General features: G+C 41.3%; 1 protein-coding gene across 2 annotated transcripts in view; it reads left to right on the forward strand.

Moving 5' to 3' along the window:
• The window catches only part of BMPER (BMP binding endothelial regulator), a 148,925-nt gene that overhangs the window by 15,245 nt on the left and 114,814 nt on the right, over positions 1-18,866 (forward strand). For both annotated transcript variants that reach the window (XM_058810808.1, XM_058810803.1), the window contains exon 3: positions 10,527-10,626. In XM_058810808.1, the coding sequence (XP_058666791.1) occupies positions 10,527-10,626 (100 nt within the window). The remainder of the gene's footprint in view (positions 1-10,526; positions 10,627-18,866) is intronic.

The following is an 18,866-nucleotide window of genomic DNA, read 5'->3' on the forward strand; positions in this document are numbered from 1 at the left end:
TTTGTTTGTACATGTGCATAACAGAAAGAAGGGAATTTGCTTTTCAGAAGTGAGAACTGTCCCTGCAGGGCTACGATTATGCAAAAACATGTTTTAACCACTGGATTTTTCAAGAAGAAAGTGGTTGTGTAAGATGAGTTTCTTATTTTGGACAGCAAATTTTTTCCAGAGCAGCATTTAAAAATAAGTGTTTAACAGGGTCTACCCAGAGCATGGGGCATTGTGCATGTGTCTGCACTAAAGAGCTCGAGTCAAAGCTCTGAGCTCTCATGGGTGGTTTCATTGACTGCAGTGGTATTGTTATGTGGCTAAGTGATCACTGCTGTGATTGAGGGCTGTTACATCTCACCCAAAAGCAGCCATGGCCAGGCCACAAAATATGGTCAAATTCAGCTCAAGGACTGTGAAAGTGACACTGACAGATTTGGCTTTTAGTTTCTTCTCAATGACTTCCATATCGCTTTTGCTTAGCCCACAAGTCAAAATATGCTTTTTCTCCTATTAGCTACAGTGTTGGCTGAAGTTTTGAAAGTCACAATTCTTACTGAATTTGGCAGTGTGATTAATCACAACAAAGGAAAGCTTATCCTACCTTTCTTCTTTGCATCTGATGGAAGCAAAGGAGTTTCAGTAGATAGGAAATAGAAACACCCAGAAGTGAGATGTGTCAAATTAAACATCACGGTGTCATAAGCTTTTCTGACTAATTCTCCCAAGACCTTGAGCCTTCCTTTGCTGGCAGCAGCTGGATGGAGACATCTTGAGAGTGGTGCCTGCCATGGGTTGCCCATGACCCAGGATTACCACAGCCCCTACAAGATTTACTGCAGCCAAGCAGCAGTTGCAGCAAAAATGAGTGTGGCTTTGCGAGTTGCAGGCAGCATTAAAAGACCCTGAAAGCTTTTGCCTTCTCTGGGGGGTCCTGCCTGAAATGTTCCTTTTCCTTGTCTCTTCCCGCTCTTCTCTGTGCTGACTGACAAGTTGAAGGCTGTGCCTTCTCTCTGCAGACTCTGCTGTGAATAACCTATTTTTATTTTCTAAAACCACTGCGTAGCACGGGCAAGATCACGTAAGAAAACAAATTCAGGGTCAGTTCTCAGTTTCCTTGCAAGTTCATTAAAACAGCAGTGTCTGGAGGCCTTTTGCCTAAGTAATTTCATAATAGAAAACAGACTCTTGTTGCTTCTTTCTTTTGGGCTACTATTTTATTTGGTTGTTGTTCCTCAAGCATTTTGGTCCTATTTCAAAACTTGCTTCAATTAAATGAAGAGACTGTTTTTTTGGTGCTTTCTGGTTTAAAAGCTGAACAGCAAAAACTTCTAGGAGTCCTCTGGATTATGAAGCTACGATTGACAGGGATTTTCCTCTCAAAATAACATTAGAAAACCCCAAAGTGTAGCTTAAACGTTTGAAAGAAAATAAAAAACCCTCCCCTTTCTCTCCCCCAGCTGAGATCTACTGTCCCTGCTTCTGGCATGCATCACATCTTTGAGGATACAGTATCATGAGAAAACTGTCACTCGGTGATGTATTAGGGTAATATATCATGAGAGCATCGTTTCTTTAGAGGATATGGGCAGTAAAAGACATGATTCTGGCCAGACAGAGCAGCAGGGGACCCTGCTCTTTTTCTTTCCTTTTCTTTAATCTAACCCTGTTTTTGTGTTGTACAGGAGCGAGTTTCTTCATGGGATATGACTTGTTGCAGAGTAAGTTAGGAGGCCCATTGGGCTTTTTAAAGTCTCTTTAAGAAGTACATGGCCTCAAGGGCTGCTTTGTTCAAAGTTTTTAGAACAGATTGAAGCCCAAAACTAGAGCATTTGCCACTGCTGAAATCTCCAGTGTAAAGACTGAGTAAGCAGGCCTCAGACAGAGAAGGTAATAAAGATGCAATGACAGGTAATTATTGTTTGGATAATATATTTGTAGATTTACCTATCAAATAGTGATGAAATCATAATTATTTTAAAAGCAGTCAATGTATTTATTTTAAATACATGTCAAAGAAATTTTAATTCACAACATTAGAAGAAAAAATACTATTGGTCAGTATTTAATCTCTAATAGAAAATACAGGTACCAAAACCAAGAATTCTGAACTGATAGATTTGATTTTGAGGTGCTTTGATTTTGATGTCCTTTTTATTGTTTTAATGGCTTTGTTTATCTCTCACTGACATTATCTACCAGAAAATAGCAGTGTATAGTACTGGGATAACATTAGTAAAGAAAGAAAAGCAGAATATTTTTAGGACACTCTTTTGATGGGCAGGGCTAATTTTTGAGATGAGCCACAACATGACACCCTGGCTTGATCTAAAATTTTGAATTAAAATAATTTAATAATTTATTTTAAACCATTGGTGTAACCTGCTTTCCCCTCTATCAAATCAGCTGGATAATCCATGAGTGTCATCTTCAATGATTTTTAGGAGTAGAATTTATTTTGGGTGTTTTCAGAACAATTTTCTTGGCAGACTTCTCCTACTCTAAGCCATCCAATGGCACTTAAGGGTGACCAGTATGCTCCAGGATACACCCAGGACAGCAATGCTGTTCCACATCTGCTGACTTCAGCTGTGTTTGGTGGACCAAGCTCAGATAGCAGAAGCTTTTATGGCCTTCCGCTGCCCATCACTTCTCTGGGAGAATGAATTCTCCACCAGCTTCTGTCAGGGTAAACCAGACAGGACCAGGCTGGACCTTGCTTTCAGCATCACCCATTTAGCTGAAAATGGGCTGGGTAGTAATCATCCAAAAGGCTTTTCTGACTGATCTGAGTACCTGTGAACATCCAGCAAGGGGTAGATCATGAACTCACAGGGCTGGGTCAGTGAGCTTTTACAGCAGCATGGGTACCAGGTTTGCAGCTGGAGCTTCAAATCGATAGGTATTGCCTGTGATTACCTTTTTCTTAGGTATTGTCATCAGGTTTAAGTAATTGATAATTGATTCAAACTCGTCATTGACAAAGTAGAAACATAATCCAGTGAATTAAAATTCACAGAAAAATATGTGAATCTTAAAAAGTGTGCATCTCATGAAATATGAAGGTGTGGTCTCCCACAGGAATCCCTGTGTGTAACCCTTCCTTGAAATCTGGCTCCTGGATTACTATGGGTATTTTTTTTTACTACAGTATGAACTGCTGGGAACTTGTGAAGGCCCTGTCTGTTTTTGCTAGAAGACTGCCATGCTATTCTGCTGACAGGTAAAGAGTGTTGCCTCTAACTGTGCAGCTGAAGAACTCTAATCTGAAGCTGCACTTGGATGTTGAGGTAGAGACAGGGAGACTGAGAGCTACATGGTCTGGATCCTGCTCTGGCTTTCTGACTGAAATGTCAGTCTGCAGTTACAGTAATTCTGTCTGGCCATGTCTGCCTTGTCCCTGAGCTCACTGGAGCAGGGATGTGCTGCAAAATGTTTGATGTTCTGGGACCCTGACCTCAGCTGCAGCCTAGGTATTAATGCCAGCAAATGTAGGAGGAAGAGATGGGCTTTCTTTTCACCAAATGCTGGTGCACAGGGCTGCTGTCAGGGAGTGTAGGGATTGCAGCAGGCCACCAAGGTCACTTTCCTTGTGCTGGTGTACATCATTAAGCACAGTAAAAAAAAAAAAAAAAAATCTGTTCAGACTGTAAGGGGTTGTGAGGGATTTGTCCTGAATCACTTGCACATACTCATGTCTTCCTCACAGCAGTGGGGAATACCCATTTGAAGTGAAATTTGGTGTCATCTTTCAGCAGGGCCCTTGTTTTAATCATCTTTCCTAGGGAGCAGGGAGAGCTCGAATTATGAAGGGGGATGGTTGGTGCTGGCTGAGCATCACCGCAGGGAAGGCTGCAGCCTCCTCCTGCTCACCCTGAGAGGCCAGATAAGCTAAACAGATTACAGGGATCAGGGGGGAAATCAAAGGCTACTGAGTGGTCTGCTCAAAAAGGAAAGAGACACTGTGAACTGAACTAAAATACTGTCACTTTTATCTTATGCAATTCATGCTGAAATTGTGGTCATGTTCTGCCACAGGCAAAGACCTAATGCTGAAGGTACTGAAGTGTTTGTTTGACTTCACTCCTGTGAGTTGTCCCATTACAATTTTACGTGCTTAAAATAATGGGACCTTTCTCTCTCTTGGTGAAGCATATGCCTTGGTGTTTGTAGGTTTATGTGGAGAGAATGCTATCATTTTCCTGAGAACAAACATCATTTCATAGGGAAATATTTTTTTCACCTTGAATTTAGAAATGCATTTAGTGTGCTAAACCACTTTTTACTGTACCCACAAAATTTGTTTTGCAAGAGAAAGAAACCCCAGCAGATGATTGGAAGGGAATAAGGGAAATGTGACCGTATCCTCATCTCCCTCATCTTGACAGTGATTGAAGGGTCTGCAGACATCTCTCCTTGAGGAGTGGTGTCTCCTGCCTGAAGCCTAATGGTGTGACTCTTGCTCAGGTAGAAGAAATGCTCATGGAAGACAGCAGTCCCACAGCTTTAGCAGGGATCTCTTGCTTGCATCAACTCTGGTTTGTAAATCGGGCCTGAGACAGAGTTCCAGGCAGGAGTGCCAAAGAAGCAAGGGTGCTATTTTCAGAAAGAGCCTCAGGTTTTGTCTAGACCATGAGTTGAGCATGTGTCTGAGCCTGTTCTCGAGTTCAAGCTGGCCTAACATCGGGGCTGTTTGCACATAAACATAGGTGCAGGCACAGGCTTGGGACTCCCAAGCTTTGCTGAGGGACAGAGCCTGTGGGCAGTGCTGGCCCCGACCTTGGCTCCCATGGCCTGTGTGGTGTGAGTGTCGCTTCTTGTGTGCTTGAGAGGATGCTCTGGCTGTGTGCAACACCTGGCAGAGAGCCCAGCAGCGTGGCCTGAGAACATGGGATCGTGGCACGTGGCAGGGGCCTGCCCTTTGCCTTGGGTGGAGAGGCCGCCCATGTGAATTGAATACACTTGTTTCATTAATTTTAAATGGCTCTTTCTTGTCCTAAGGCCACATGTGTGTATTTGAAAGCTCCATCCCATATTCCTCAGGGGCAACATTTGACATTGTTTGAAAATTGTTATTGTTTTCATGGGTGATCCCACAGCCTTCTCCTAGCAGAAACTTAAGGACACCCTGAGCTGCTTGCTGAGGAGTCCTATCAGAATTACAATGAATAGTGGTAAAAAATTAATGTTTTCAGGATTAGTCATTAATGGTAGTTGGTATTCCTACCTAATCTCTCTCTCTTGCTTTTACTTTTTTTCTCTTCACAGCATTCTTTTGGTTAAATGAAAGTTTAAGTAACATTTTTCCTGTTCAGTATAAATAATTAATAGCCTCAGGGTATTAGAAATGCAGCGCAAGCTTCCTAAAAGCATTTTCAATACATAAAAAGAAAGAAAGAAAAACAACCCCAGACCATCACTGTGGACATCTGTCCCCCTGAGAAACCACATCTTCAACGTCTTCTGCAGCCAGCTGTTACAGCATAAGAGTGGGCTCAGGATACCATCGATGGAAGCACTCCTTGGTACAGTCCTGAATAAACCAAGCAGACTCCTATTTTGCGTTCTTTTTCTTCCTTTTTTTTTTTTTTTTTTTTTTCCCTCTTGAAGCCAAATCCAGGTTGAAAAGAGCCATCCTCCTGGTGGCTGCTGTGAGCCGGCAGGAGTCCAGTGGGGAACCCTGTAGAAAGTTGGCTGTGGCTTCCAAGCTGTGGTTTGGCACATATCCTCTCCAAGATCTCTGCCAAATATTCAGACTCCTTTTTAGTGTGTGGGTTTTTTTTTTTCTTTCCTTTTCATGTTGGCATTCTATTTAGCTGTACCATATGAGTTTAAGGCTGTTAGTTTGATATAATTTGTCACCAGAATGGGGTGTTTTGTGTGGGGTTCTTTGATGGAAGGTAAAAAATATGAGGTGCATGTAAAAGCTGAACAAATTGCATTGAGGGGAGGTTGTAGTAAAGGTAACGTGAAGCAGTAGCAGTGATAGTGGGTCTGGTTAGTGTATCTCTCTTGTGTGGGAATTTGACATCACCTCTGCATGCCTACTTAAGGAGATCCTTGATTCTCATTGGAAAAAGGTGGGAGAGGGGAGAAACATGGACACCCAACACAATTTCTGATCTTTTCCCCAGATGCATTAAAACATGAGTTCTCCACAGCTGGGCTTGGTGAGTGCAGTGAGGAGTCCAGGGTGACCCTCCAGCACTTCCCTAAATTTTCCTTTTCAGGGGAGTCTGGGATCCAGGGTGAGCCCTTTGCTGAGCTGAGCACTGGCTGGGGAGTTGCGTCAGATGCGGCAGCATTGTTCTGGATCAGCCTGACCTCTTTTAAAAAAATACCCGTTTTTCCAACACTAATAGAAACCTTAGCTGAGGTTCTCTCCCCTTCTGTGTGTGTGCCTGAGCACTAAATTAAAAAAAAAAAAAAAATCCCAGATGTGAATCTATAAACCATCTGTTTAAAATAACTATTGTGCAGGACTGTAATTAAAAGTTATTTATTATGAATCTTGGGATCCTATTATGGATTTGACTGACTCCCAGCTTTCTGACTTAGGAAAGGGTTTATGTATTTATGGGCCATGTGTCTCTTCCGCACTTCTTGGTGCCAGAGTGCATGTCCTTTAAACAAAAGGGAAAAAAAATCCCCTACCCTCCCATAACTGTTGGCTTCTGACTGTTGCCGTCTAAGAAGTTTTCTCTTAAGAACAGCAAAATTCAAAGTATCTGAGAGCTTTCAACAGATTCAGAGACGCTGTTGACAGCCCAGATGGAGGCTTGGTAATACAGCTCTCCTGCATGCAGCTACTTAGACACTCTCTAAATGTATGGCTGGGACAAGTAATGAAATGTTATGGTTACTGGGGGTAGGAGGGGACATAACTGGGAGGAAAGGATTTGTTGCTCAAGTCCCATTTGCTCTCAGCCTCCACTCTGCCCTTGTGAAATGGGAGGGGAGGAGGCAGCAGAACTGAAACAAGCAGATGGATAGTAGACATTAAGAGCAGTGTTTTGGGCAACTGGGTGAAGGGAAAACCCAGCCTCCAGATGACAATTACTCTTTTGTTTTATTTTTGTACTTTTACACCCAGTGGACTCAGGAGATCTGCACTGGATAATGCCTGACTGCAACAGACTAAACAATGATTTACCAGCCCTGCTTTATCTGCTGCAGGCCTGTGATGGATCAGCATGGTACATTAACCCTTTCCTCCACATCTGCTGACCTTGTTTTCCACAAGATACAACACTGAGATAAAACAGCAGGACTTTTTTAGAAAGAATTTTGGGATAATAGTAATAATAGTAGTAGAAGCTGTAGGAGGATGCACTTCCCTGGAGTTACGTTCATCTCTTCTTACTTCAAGAGAGATTTTGCCAGGAGGACAATGCCAGGGCAGCAGTATGTTGCAATTGGGGCTCTACTGTATGTTTTTTTTCACCAGAAGACCCCACAAGGAGTGGTGGGGCTGCAATCCTGAGCAATGCTGTACCTCACACCCTGGAAGAGCAGCCCAGCCCTGATGGCAGGGAGTTAGGCAGCATGGGATGACATGTGAAACAGCCTGTTTTGGAGCTATAGCAAGCTAGAGAGGATGAACATCAGCTTTGCAAATCCTACCCTTTTTTAGTGCTTAGCTGCTCTTCTCCTTTGTGCTGGCAAAGATTGGCTCTATTTACCTGGGATACATGGAGCTGTCCTTTAAGGCAGGAGGAGCTTGCAGCTTCTGCTCCAAGGGACAGAGCTAACCTTCCATTTTAATTTTGGGGGGAAAAAAAACCCAAACAAAAGAAACAAAACAAAAGAAAAACCAAACAAAAAAACCCCAACAACAAAAAAGTGCAGTGGGTGATGAGTGTGGCACTTCCTCCCTACCTTTCAGCACTGTGCTGTAATAACTGAGCTTTGAGTCAGTGATCCAGATTTGCTGCCCTCCACATCCAGAGGCAATTCAATGACTCATCTCCTGCTTTCCCCACAAGTGCCCTTGCTGTAAGAACCAGTGACTTGTGGGGGCATGAAGAACAAGCCCCTTTCTGCTGAAGTCAGACCACTGAACAGCAAATAGTTCAAAGCCTACTGAGATAAAGGAAATGTGGATCTGTAGCCTACTGCTTAAGACATTCTCTAGGGGGAAGGACCCTTCAGGTCCTGTCACTGCACTGTGTCCACTAATATTCTTCATGTGGAACAGCTGTTTAATGCAACACAGCCCTTGGCATCAGCACATGAATTCCAAAATCTTCCCTCCCAGAAAACCTGCTAAACCAGCAGCTTTGCTGGTGATAAGGAAAGAAGAGCAAGACCCGAATTTGGCTGGCCCCCGGGGGTGGCTCAGTGATACCAACCTCATAATTGGGGAGAATTTTTCTGATTTTAGCAATGTGGGGGAAACAGGAGGGTTCTACTGGGAACAGTAACTAGCAGGTATCTCCTGTTTGAAATATGTGTGTTGGGATCATCCTTAGGAACTTCTTGCATTGCCAACAGGAAGATACCATGTTAGGATGTACCTGAGGGCAGAAGGAGGCAGACAGCACTCAGGGAAGAAATTGCCTGGGAAGCTGGGCTGCATGAGGAATTTGCCTCCGGAGTCCTCTGGGAACCAGGGAATTAAAAAAAAACAACAGAGCTCTGTTATTTTTTTTTTTTTTTGTCCCTCTTGCTGCCATCTGCAGCAACAATGTTGTCCTTGAAGAGGGAGTCCAATGGGCAGCTGCCCACTGTCCCCCCTTGCACACACCCAGCCCAGCCAGGTTGGATCTGAAGGGCACCGTGCTTCTCTCAGAGGTGCACGATGCATGCTGCAGCTGGGTAAGCCATGTTCTCCACAGGAAAAAACTCTAAACTGGGTTTTGCCCCTCCTTCACACCCACTTTCACCAGGCAGAAGACTTTCCCACAGATAAAGGTAGTGGGGCTGATAGGCTTATTAAATCTTTCCTTAAGCAAACTCATTAGAGAGAATCTTAGTAGAACCCTTTAAAATACAGACTGTAGTTGAGTTGGTAAGTTTGGTTCTGCTGCCCTTCAGCAATCTTTATGAAGCAGCATGTTCCTGCAAAGGGAATCTAGATTCCTCTGAGCGCTTTAAAAGAGACATTGAACCACTTGAATTCCGTGTCGTGGCTGCTTTGTGCCAGTCCAGAGCTACAGACCAGCCATAAATTCAGCTTAACCTGCTGGTTAAATTGCATTTATGGTTGCTCTGCAGTGCTGGAGTGATGCAGAACAGCCAGCACTGCAATGACCTGGCTTTTTACAGTAATGGTTTGTGTTGCTGCAGCTGCGCTTTAGGGCCTGATTCTCATTTGCTGATTTCACACTGTCTTGGTGAGAGTGAGTCCTCATTTACACTGATAAGACTGAAGTGCCTTTATAGCTCCCATCAGATCAGGCAGTGACTTTGAAGTAAATAAACCTCTGATTTTAGACAAAGAGCTGGAGTGTAATAAAAGCTGTGTGTTATTCTTCACAGGCACCTTGAATAAGGCCACAGGGAGCAAAAGTAAAAAGACTGGAAAGCACATCTTCTTTTTCTTGAGTTTTATGATTTACATTTTTCTAGCCCTTTGATTTTTTGGTCTCTAATTAAGTCATAAGATGGAGTGAGGTGGGTACTTGCATGTTCTAGATGGCCACCTGTGTAACCTAATGAACTGAGCTACTAATTATAGGTGGAGGTCACTTCAGAGGGCCACTTCAACAAAGGAATTTGAAGTAGCAAAATTTTACTAAAAGAAACACCCCAAGTATTTGTTTTCTGCACCTATTTAATGGCAGGGATAACCAAAAGGGTTGACACCACTGCGGCAAGGTAGGCAATAAATGGAATATTTCTGCTGCCTGCTGTTGCACATCCTCTATTGACATTCCTTAATGTGGTCAATGTGCTCTTTGGCCTTGGGAAATCGCTGGCTTTTTGCCATAGCAAGATGACATTATAATGTACAGTGATTCTGTCTGCTCGTGGAGTTTCATTGATTCTCAGCATTTTGGGGAGAAAGATGAATTACATTAATCATCTTGCCTGGTATAATACACAGTAGCCTCTTTCAAAGAACCTCTAGGCAAAATTGATGTTCTGCAGTGGCAGAATTTTGTTTTCTCTGAGGTTACTGCCTTTTTCTCTGCTGTTTGTCTTTCTGTTACAGTGAGAAGTGATTCCTAAGCTGTGCAGTTTATGGGGTAGCTCCTCAACACCCTGAGGATATTTTAACAAGCACATGATGTAGGTAGTTGTTCATTTAAGTAACATGGATCTCCTCAGTGCAGCACATTTTCTGTATGACACTGGGCAGCAGTTATGGATTACTGTCTAAGTGGGGTTTAAACATCATTTACTTGGGCTCCCGGATTATTCTGTTTTCTACTGTGTTCCTTCAAGAGAAGAAAGATGCATTGAATCACAAGGACCTCTCCTGAAGCAAAAGAGCAGGCTGCTGGCCCCACACTTTATTTTCTGAAATGCAAGAAATGGTAGCCTTGGGTTTGGTTTGCTTGCAATAGCTTTTGTCTTTTTTTTTTTTTTTCCAGAATAAGGAAGTGACGTGCAAAAGGGAGAAGTGTCCAGTGCTCTCCAAGGACTGTGCTCTCGTCATTAAGCAGAGAGGAGCTTGCTGTGAGCGTTGCAAAGGTGCCATTCCCTTCCTGTCATTTTCCCTCCTTTTAAAAAGCTATCAGTGCACATTTAGGTTGCCAAAGATAGGAGTAAACTCACAGCTTCTCAGCTGGGACTTGGCTGTCACCAGAGGCTGGAAGAGGGCAGTAACCATAATTGAAATAAATTTGTTTGCAAAGCTGAGGGAAATACATGAATTCACATATTTGTCCTCCAATTATTAGTCCTTGCACAGCAACTGTCCTTTAGAAATACATCTTTATTCTTCATTGCTATGTTGTTGATATTTTAGGAGTTCTAATTTTATCAGACTTATTTTAGGTCAACATCAATGTAGTAGCAGTCACTAGTAGTCACTGGTCAGTAAGAATTTCTTTAGCTTTTATCTGGTTGGACAGAATAAGAATAATACTTCTGATTAATAAAGAGCAGGGAAATTAATTATCCATGGCTATTCCTATTTCTCCCCTTGAAAAGAAACAAACGAAGCAAATTTTATTCATTTTATTAAACATTTCCTGATTAAAACAATAATATTGTGGACATTTTTATGAAAGCCAAATAAGCAACAATCTGAATATTATACGTTTATTTATTGACCAACACTATATATTCCAATCTGTTTAAAATGAGATAATGATCAAATAATAATAAATAAAAAAAAGTGTAAGCATGCATGGCATGTATCTGCTGTGTTTAACCACATGAAAAATAAGCAAGTAGATGTAGTCTTTTTTTTTTTTTTAATATTGATACAGTAATAATATGCTCTAAACCAATAATTTTGCTGAGGGACTGCTTCCATAATCAATGAGGTGGAGAATGTTAAATTCAAACAGCTCTATTTTATTTTTCCTCTGTCACTTTTAATTTCCACTGGTGATTGTGTGGGATTGAGAGGGAGGTAGGATAAGATAAATTGTTGGGAAATAAAAGCATTTCTTGCCTTCCCAGAGGAAACACAAATTCAGGAAAACAGATTATGCTGAAATTTAGATGGAAGAGGCATAATGGATGTGCATTTTTCCTGGAAGGTTGCAGAGGTGTGTTAGATGCTTTGCTTCTGTGCTGCAGCTTTGGAATAGGTTTGGCAAGCTCCAGCTTGAGGATTTGTCTAGAAACATAACACTTAAAAGAGAAGGAAGTGAACTGGAAAAGAAAATTAAACCATTACTGAAACAATAAGAATTTGAAATTAAAGATTTTACATAAATTAAATGAAATTTATTTATTTTGTCAAACCATGTTTATTATCAGCTTTGTAGGAAAAGGTTGCTAAGTGTCAGCTGGATTAGGATGGAGTTTGATTTTTCAGTTTCAAAATAGGATGTGTATTTGCTCAATGGTCTGAAAATTCTATATACATACATATGCATATGTGAATGTGCAAAATGAAAAGAATGAATGTTTCAAAGCTGAGCAAACAATATTTTAATTCAAACAGTATTTCAATTCAGACTCCTTTTAACATTTTCTGTTTATCCTGAATTGGGGTGGGTACCTACAGAACACTATGGATAGGCTTGAGTCTGGCATCTGCAGATTGGTATGCTTGACATCTCTAATGGGATAATTAATATAAACTATTCAAAAACAGAATCAGGAGGCAAATGGGTACTTAAGATAGAAGAGGGACGAATTAGCTAGAGGGATGAGTTAGATAATATACTAGTTAGCTAGTAGTATGTTGTTTTCATAGTAATTAAATGTTGCCAACATATCCTGGCAAAGTTCTCAATTTGCCAAAGTGCTCGGAAATGACCCAGAGAAGGGGTGAAGAGGGACAGGAAGTTTGCTGCTGGTGCCCTGATCTCTGCAGCATAGCAAAGCAGGAGGATGCCCTGTGAGGAGCTGCAAAAGGCTCTCAGGGCACTGAACAACTGATGACAAAGCAGCAAAGGAAGGTAACGTGGGTGGGAATAAATGGATGCCCAGAGGACAAAACAGTCATAACTTTACAAATACAATTCTGGGCTCTGAGTTGACAATAACTGAATAGCAACTGTTTCTGAGTGTTAAAGAGGATACTTCTGTGGCACAATCAACTCAACCTTCAGCAGTTCTCCAGGGGGAAAATTGAATTCTGAGTTTGTTAGGAAAGGAGCAAGGTACAAATCAAAATGCCCTCTTTTCCCACTGAGTCAGACAGGCTGCTTATTCTTGCCCTTCTGGAGGCTAAACTAGAGCTATGGACCTTGGTCTATATTTTTCACACTTCCCAAGGTGTCTCATAGTAGCTGCTATGAGAAGATTATTGACTAGAAGGGTTTTTGGTCTGATCTAAGATGGCAGTTTCTATGTGCTTAAAATGCAAGAAGAACATTAAATTTCATAATTCAAAGGGGGAAAAAAAAGCTCTCAAGGACTGAATTTTCAAAGTAGATGTGAAATTTCCGAGTAAGTTTTTCTGTGCTAGCTGAAAGGCAAAGCAAAATAGGCAACCATTTCAATCCCACAGTCTTGACACCGCCCTCTGTCCCCAGGTTGTTCTGGTTCCAGGGGAAGAGGCTGATGGAGCCACCTCTACCCCAGGGCAGGCTGCTCTCCCAGCACTCTGCTGGAGATCCTGCTCTGTTCTGTGCCAGGCCTAAAACGAGTGTGCCGTGGGGGTAGCTGGGGAATGAAGGCTGCAAACACCAGGCTGGCAGTGCACAGCACTTCAGCTGCTCCCTTTGGTGTCCCAGCACCTCCCCAGCACTCCCCACACAAAGCTCAGCTGCAGCAGGGATTGGCCCTGCAGCACTTATTCTCAGTTACTATTTTGTCAAGATGCCAGAGTGCCCATGGGAAATGCAAGCAGGAAAAGGGAAACGGATTTTTTAAAAAAAATTTTTTACTAGTTGCATTTCATCTAAACATGAACAAAATGTTACCAAGGAAAGACATCAGAACCCGATGACTTTTTTCTTGGCTTTGTTCCCAAAGCCTGGGAGAGCTTTATCAAGCCTTACAGGCTCTTGCCAGCTCTCTTTGATAGCTTCACATCTTCCTACCTTGTGAAGAAATGAACGAGTGAGTGAGTGAGTGAGTGAATGTATGGCTGCTGTCATCCGCGTGCAAAATCAGGAGGATAACTTTAGGACCAAAGGGCATGTTCCAGAGCAGGCTTGTGTAGGAAGGAAACCACCTCTCATGACTCATTTGTGACATTTCTGCCAGTGCATTTCATTCTATCGTGAGGAGCACGAGGACATTCCCTGCCCACTGCAGGGGGGTTGGACTAGACGACCTTTAAAGGTCCCTTGCAACCCAAACTATTCTGATGGTACCTGCAGCAGTGCACCCACCTGAACTCTCCTATTCAGAGCTCTGCATACAGGAGAAACTGAATTGTTGGTAGAGAACTTTTCCTGCAAATGGCTGTGTGCTGGGCATAAGTCCCATGCTTCCATGTGGGTATTTGTATGCTACTTAGATGATTTATAGCACTTTTTTTTTCATATTTTGTAATAAACAGAAAAAGTAAGGAGCAGCTACTAGTAGAGCTTTTGCAATCAGAAAAATCACTGTGCTGGAAAGTAGCATATGGAAAGGTTTGGCTTTGCTTTGTCACAGAATCACAGAATATCCTGAGCTGTAAGGATCCCACAAGGATCATCAAATTCTGACTCCAGGCCCTGCACAGGATAAGAATGTGCCTGAGAACATTGTCCAAATGCTTCCTGAACTCTGTCAGGCTCAGTGCTGTGACCACTTCCCTGGGGAGCCTGTTCCAGTTCCCAACCACCCTCTGGGTGAAGAACCTTTCCCTAACATCCAGCCAGAACCTCCCCTGACACAGCCTCATTCCCTCAGGTCCTGTCACTGCTCACCACAGAGAAGAGACCTGTGCCAGCCCCCCCGCCCCTCTGTTTCCCCTTGTGAGGAAATAGAAGGCTGCAATGAGGTCTAAGATTTAAATTGGGATTTGAGATTTAAATCCTCCAGAATAGCCATTTGTTTTAACTTTCTGTTCTTGACTTTTGGGCCATAGGACCTAAATTGTAAAGTTGGTGGGGCAAATCTCACTCTTGCTGTGTGTTTGTGAAAAGTCTGGAACAGAGAAATGTGGGGCCCTTGATTATGGCTCCCTGCTGCAAGGAGAATGTAGGTGACTCAGTCTAATAGGAAAAGTTTTCAGTAAGGTTATTCTTTTGACGGGTATTTTCTGTAGTTTGTAAAACATACCACGTACCTCTAGCATGCTATTAATTTTGAAAATACTAAAAAATTAAGCCCTCTTATTACTTTTGCATGGCATAAATAGGTCACTTTTCATCTCTCATTTTACTTCATATATTTAATGAAAACCTGTAAGGTCACTGAGATTATAGAAATAGATTTGGCAGCATTATCTTATTTAGTTGGATAGAGACCTATCACTTACATATAGAGCTCTCTACACATTGACTAGTAAGTTATTTGCACTCTGAAGAAGTGATAATACTGGCTCAGGACTGCATAAAGTTTGCATTTCTAAAATTGTGTGCCATATTCTACTCTCTTATCTTAAGAATCTTGATCTTCTATGGATGTTCAAAGAAAAAGTTGGTGGGAATTCTTTTACAACAAAGGAAAGATGTTCAGAATCCAGAATTTTCTTTCACTTCTCATATGCAATTTTGCATTTTCTGTCCTTGTTAACTTTTGAAAATTTTTGGGAGGTTTTTTTTTTTTGTTGTTTTTTTTTTTTTTTTTTTTTTTTTTTGTTTTTTTTTTTGTTTTTTGTGGTTGGTTTTTTGGTTTTCCTTTTAGTAATTAATTATTGATCTTAGAAATTCTTGTGCTATGCTCCATTGAAATGGAATCTATCAGAGAATGGAATCCCAGTCCAGGCAACAACAGTGCTTGGTCTACTAAATATTGAATATCCAAAGGTATCATAGTTAATTGTGCATTTCTTGGAAAGGATATCAAATACTCTGGTTGAGGATTGCAGCCAATTTCAACTATTAGGCTGGCTTGCAAAGGAAGTTAGAGGGAGGCTGTGAGATTATCAGTGTTCTGGCTGCTCTGCTGGCACCCTGCAGGATCCATATGTACCTCTGCACTCTGTTTGCCTCTGGACAGCCCTAGTGTGAGGTGCCCAACACCATTTTGGTGTTCTGCTGCAAGACTGACTGGGGAGACCTTTTTGTGGGGCACTACAACTTGCAGCCCATCCTTGCATGCTCTAAGGCAAGCTGTCAGAGGCAAGGGATAATACATGGATGGAGGGGGATGGGATGTGAAGACAATATGTATATTTTCCTAAAGAAATTTCTTTCACCTTCACCTGAATAATCTAGACCTGGCTTCTGTCAGGGACTGGCTATGAGAGATGGTTTGAGAACATAATCAAGTCTTAGCTTTTCTTTTTGCCCTTCTCAGTGCTTCTGAGTCCCTTGCTAGAGTGTTCCAGCTCTAAACCAGAAGGTCTGTTTCTTGAGGCTGGAAGTCCAGGTTCATCTCAGTGTTCATTCAGATGTTGGGTTTGTATCTGAAGAAAAGGCAGAGGTTTTGAAGCTGTGACAAACAGCCACCAGGGACAGTACCATTCAGTATCACCACAGTGCCACCTTTGATTACTTCTGGTTATGCCTAAGAAAAGGACTCTATCTCTCCATCCTTTCTTTGAGTTGACTCTTCTTTCAAAGGTCGTAGCAAAAACATTTGACATCTCTTGAATGTCTGGTGTATACTGTTGTGTTCAGCAGTGCCTCAAATTTCAGATACTCTTATTTACCCTGGTGAATATAATTTTCCATTTATGTAAGAAATGTCAATGAACACTCTTGTCGTGTTGTTGTAAACAGTTTTTCAGTCAAATATCAGTTACACAGATTTTCACATTGATGGTTTTACATGTAATGTTTTTCTGTAACAAAATGATAAACATCTTAGGACATGTAGTACTGGAATAGGAATTTTTTTACTATTTAATTTTGAAGGTGTAAGCTGTACAGATCTTGGATGATTTTGCTGGTATGGGAAAATTGGGTACAAGAGCAAGTAATTTTATCACTGAGCAACATCATTCATGGCAGCCCTCATAACCATGAGAGGTGAAAGCTCTCCAGCTGCCAGGCTTGGCAAGCACAATGAGTATCAGCTCAGGATTCAATGGCAGCTCTCACTGTATGCCATTTTGAATTGCAAGGTTCTTAGGAACCCTGCAGGGCAAATTTTTTTCACCCTATACGTGGAACACAAGACATTTGGGAAGGTAAAATTCAGTTCCAGTTGTGTGCAAGGGCCAAAAACAGCACTGGGAGGAGCTGATGTCTTTGTTTCTGCTGCTGTTTGCTCAGTGAATATGGGCTGCTTTGCGTCCTCTGTGTGTGAACTGTGTGGTCCTAGCACAGCTCATCCCCATGGCCTCCTCACTCTGCTGTGGTGGGCAGCCTTTAAATGGCCCCTGGCATCCCTTGGGTACTGTAATTGCCATGGTTCAGCTGCAAATAGGTTTGCTGGACTTGGTTAGAGAGGAAAGAGTTGGATTTTTCACTGTTTAGAGCTAGGCTTGATAAGCATGGGAGGTTTTGTATACATTTTCATGCTTCTGTGTTGACAAATGAAGACCAGGGTTACTCAACAGGAAGTTTAATTTTCTGGTAGCTGTCAATGGCTCTACCATCACTGCTACATGTGAAAATATATTTCATAATAGGTATATGTGTGATTCACAGTTCTTTTAGTTTGGCTAACTGATTTCCTGCCAGAGAAATACTGCAGAATGTGCAAGTTATTGGTGTGGTTTTTTTGTTTAGGGTTTTGGGGTTGGCTCTTTTTTTTGGCTAGAACTGGTATTTAGTGTTAGCATGCCTGGATACCTCCCTGAGGATTAATTTATCAAACACTAAATAAAACATGTCTTCTGACTCTTTTCTTTTCCCTGATGTTTATTTTCCATGCCAAAAGAGAGGTTGGATTTTTAAACAGAAAGTGGAGAGAAAGCAAAAAAAAGACTTAATAGGAGAAGAAAGATGCTGAAGAAATGAGGGATGAGGAGCCAGTCTATTGTGCACCAATCTATCACTTTCTCTTGGGAGAATAAGGAAATGACTTGTCTATACAATTCTCATTAGACTAAAATAAGCACAAGTTTCTTCTGGAATCTAATTAGGCTATGTCAAATTGAGTAATAAAGGGTTGTTTTTTAATGAACTCCTGAGGACACTGGCAGAACTTTAGCACTACTAAACTGTCTCTTACAGTCAATTTCCCTATCTTTATGGTACTGTTATATGGGTGGGTGTCTGGGGAAGAAGAAAAAAGGTCATTTATCAGAGTTGTACAATTTGGAAAGACAAATGTCTTCCTGATCGTTAGCTTGTCCACATGCCAACAGAAAAATCTGCTATAATTCTCCTCTTTTGTTATTCTAGTCCAATTCTCCATGAGGATGCTTGTTTAATAATGAAATTGTTCTTTCAAATTAAATTGGCCAAGGGTTGGTTTATTATATTTGAAACAAAAGTGCCCAAGTATGGCATGCACAATATTGAAACAAAGTAGCTAAATCATTATATTAGAAGTTATTTTACTGTTTTAGCATCATTCTTTTTTTGTGTCAGAGGAACTAAATCTGGAGGATCATTTTGCCTTTAACAGGTGACTAGAAGGTAATTAGCATTAGTTTCCACTGCATATGCAACAATTGACCAACTTCAAAGTATTTAGTGGTTTGGTTAGATTCAGATAAGCAACTTTGGGCTTGCATGTTTATCCAGGACTTATCTGAACTATTTGGGTTGAAGGAGGCAATGGCAACAAAACCTACAACTAACTGAAAGTTAATATTTTACATTAATAAAACACCAGCTATTTTTAAAGAAAGGAGCAGGAAAGACTGAAAAATTAGGACACACTCCTTGACTGATATGAATCATTTCAGCATTTTTAAAATTGATGTAGACCACTAATATTTAACTTCCTTCCATATTTGGAATCCTAAAGGTTTTCCTTATGGAGTATATGAGTCAGGATCAAATTTACTTATTAATGTCAAATCTTTTGCATACTCCTTAGAGTGTTCTCAGGCTTTTTGGGTTCCCTTTTTGAAAACTTCCTTTGTAACCCTTTAAAAATTTTCTTTAAAGTAGATATTCAGGCAGAAGTAAGTAGATAGCATTTAAGTGATAGTCCTAAGCTCTGATCTTGATTTATTACTTTCTCTTGCTCTTCCTTTGAATGGTGGATGGAGAAAGTAAGTTAATGTACTTATATTTCCAAAGGGCTTTTGGGGGGAAAAAAAAAAAAGCTTTAAAAGATTTTTAAGAACTTCAAGGATCTTC

The sequence above is a fragment of the Ammospiza caudacuta genome, chromosome 1 (assembly GCF_027887145.1).
Source record: "Ammospiza caudacuta isolate bAmmCau1 chromosome 1, bAmmCau1.pri, whole genome shotgun sequence".
NCBI classification, from domain to species: domain Eukaryota; kingdom Metazoa; phylum Chordata; class Aves; order Passeriformes; family Passerellidae; genus Ammospiza; species Ammospiza caudacuta.